The following is a 2500-nucleotide window of genomic DNA, read 5'->3' on the forward strand; positions in this document are numbered from 1 at the left end:
ATGAATGAAATAGAAAGTAGTAATAAGGTACCAGCTACAATTGTGTTATATAATAGTCAGTTATCCAATTGTGGTCACACTGATTTTACCTAACAAAAAGTAAACCAGACCTTTTAAGTTCTAAAACTAAAATATAAGAAAAAAAAAGAAAAAAAAAAATATATATATATAGAGAGAGAGGGGGGGAGATAGATGTGTATATATAGCTAAGTAGATGAATAATAAATAAGATAAAAGATGTTTTTAGTTCATAGAGTTACTTGAAGACAGGAGGGAAATAATATTTCACAGAGCTTGTTCAGGCATTACTCTTTTCCCTTTATTCTTCCACGACAACTTACAAATAATATTTCTTTTTCTTACTTTTCTTTCATAATTTACTCTTTCTTTCTTTTGTTCTGACTTCAAGCACATGTCTTCCCAATCTAATGAAATTTTGCATTACAGGGTAGTCATGTGTAAATATTCCCCTGTTATTTTGTGATTTGTAAATTATTAATAAATCCAAATAAACAGAAAGAATTAGCTTATATTTTATTTTTCTTCAAATTTGTGAAGGTTTGTCAATTTAAAGATTTGTTATTTATGTCAGCTACTATATTTAAAAGAAAATGCTTGATTTTAGATATTTTTGCAGAAATTTGCATCTTTAAGCACATTTTTGTGTGTGTGTGTGTGTGTGTGTGCGCGTGTGCGCGTGTGTGCGTGTGTGCGTGTGTGCGTGTGTGCGTGTGTGTGTGTGTGTCTGTGTGTGTGTGTGTGTGTGTGTGTGTGTGTCTGTGTGTGTGTGTCCATATACGGCCATCTCTTTATTTATCTTGTTTTAGACTTGCTCACAACTTTTGATTTCAGATTATCTATTTATAAGTTACTAAAAGCTCAAATATACAGCAGTGATTAATTATTACCTATTGCGAGAAGTTGAAGAAGGAAAATTTATGATTTTTTTAAAGCCAGGAATATAATTTTTTTCATTTTAGCATCAAGTAGAGTCTATACATGAATAGGAGGACACTTTTTTATGATGCTTGAAAATTATCTTTTAAAAAGATGTTAGCAAAAAAAAAAAAAAAAGTCAAAATAGCACAGAAAAAATGATCTTTAAAGTGGAAAGAGTGAAAGTTGTTATTAATTAGTAGTTGAATGATCAGTGTCTGAGGAGAATTGTTTTTACTGAATTAAATGATGTAGAGGACTGAAGAGAAGGAAAGGGCATTTCTATTCCTAATTTGTGAGCAGTAAACAGGATGAAGTTACCAAGTCTTTGATAATCACCTTTTAGACTTTACTCTCACAGGTAAAGTGCTTCCAAGTGATAAACAGAGGTATTTCTGTGGCTCATTTATATCCTTTACTCTGGAATATTTTGTAAGACTCATATGTTTCTTCAGTTTGTTTGTCCTTTATTTTGTTTTTCAAACTTCGAGTTGTTTTGTTTCATATTGAATTGCTATTGTCATTTCTTTATTTCTTTTTTTCCTTTCTTTCCCTCCTTGGATAACAACTTCTTTAAATCAAATTTATCTCATCTTAATGAATTATGGGTCTCCAGACTTCACAAGATTCTACAAGTGATCAAAGTGAAATTGTTAGTCAAAGCACCAAAGTTAGACGAAAGCGCATTAGCAGAAGTAGAAGCAGAAGAAGCAGAACATCACAAGAGGACAAAATGGAGACAGACCCAGCTGACCACGACAGCCAGAAAGGAGAATCGGTACGCGTGGGTGACAGGCAGGCACACGTGAATGTCCGGCAGGTGAGCCAGGAGGGGGGCAGTCGCGGGAGGAGCGGATCCCCGGGACCTTCAGGGGGGAAAAGCAGAGACAGGGCAGCAGCTATTCTAGGAGCTGGCCCAAGCTGTGCAGCTGTAGGTGGGGATGATGTCTTCACAGCTGATGACAAAACTGAGGAGAATGCAATAAGCAGTGAGGACAGAAGGGCTAAACTTCACAGTCTGAGAGATAGTGTAACAGATTATTGTGTCAGAGTAATAAAATGCTGCCCAGACTTAGGAGCAGTTCTCACAGCTCTTAATGAATGCCATGCACATGAGGTGCAACTTTTCTTCCGTGTTGTGCGATCAAGGGAACCCTTGCTTGTTGGACAGCTGCAAGAACAGTTGCTGGACACAGGGTCTCATAACCGTCTTGTTACCATACTGTCTGATATGTATGCCTGACAAAGTGCAAAGTAGTAAAATTTGTTTAAAGGTATTTCATTGTATTTCTCACTCACTCACACACACTCTCTCTCTCTCTCTCTCTCTCTCTCTCTCTCTCTCTCTCTCTCTCTCTCTCTCTCTCTCTCTCTCTCTCTCTCTCTCTCTCTCTCTCTCTCTCTCTCTCTCTCTCTCTCTCTCTCTCTCTCTCTCTCTCTCTCTCTCTCTCTCTCTCTCTCTCTCTCTCTCTCTCTCTCTCTCCCTCTCTCTCTCCCTCTCTCTCTCCCTCTCTCTCTCCCTCTCTCTCTCCCTCTCTCTCTCCCTCTCTCTCTCCCTCTCTCT

The 2500-nt window shown here is 37.6% G+C and overlaps 1 protein-coding gene across 2 annotated transcripts in view; it reads left to right on the plus strand.

The window, feature by feature from the left end:
- LOC125042709 overlaps positions 1–2290 on the plus strand; it is a 13603-nt gene extending 11313 nt beyond the window's left edge. For both annotated transcript variants that reach the window (XM_047638528.1, XM_047638529.1), the window contains exon 10: positions 1553–2290. In XM_047638528.1, coding sequence (XP_047494484.1) covers positions 1553–2179 — 627 coding nt within the window. In that variant the 3' untranslated portion in view covers positions 2180–2290. The remainder of the gene's footprint in view (positions 1–1552) is intronic.
- Positions 2291–2500: the final 210 nt, after the last annotated feature.

Source organism: Penaeus chinensis, chromosome 32 (assembly GCF_019202785.1).
Source record: "Penaeus chinensis breed Huanghai No. 1 chromosome 32, ASM1920278v2, whole genome shotgun sequence".
Taxonomy (NCBI): domain Eukaryota; kingdom Metazoa; phylum Arthropoda; class Malacostraca; order Decapoda; family Penaeidae; genus Penaeus; species Penaeus chinensis.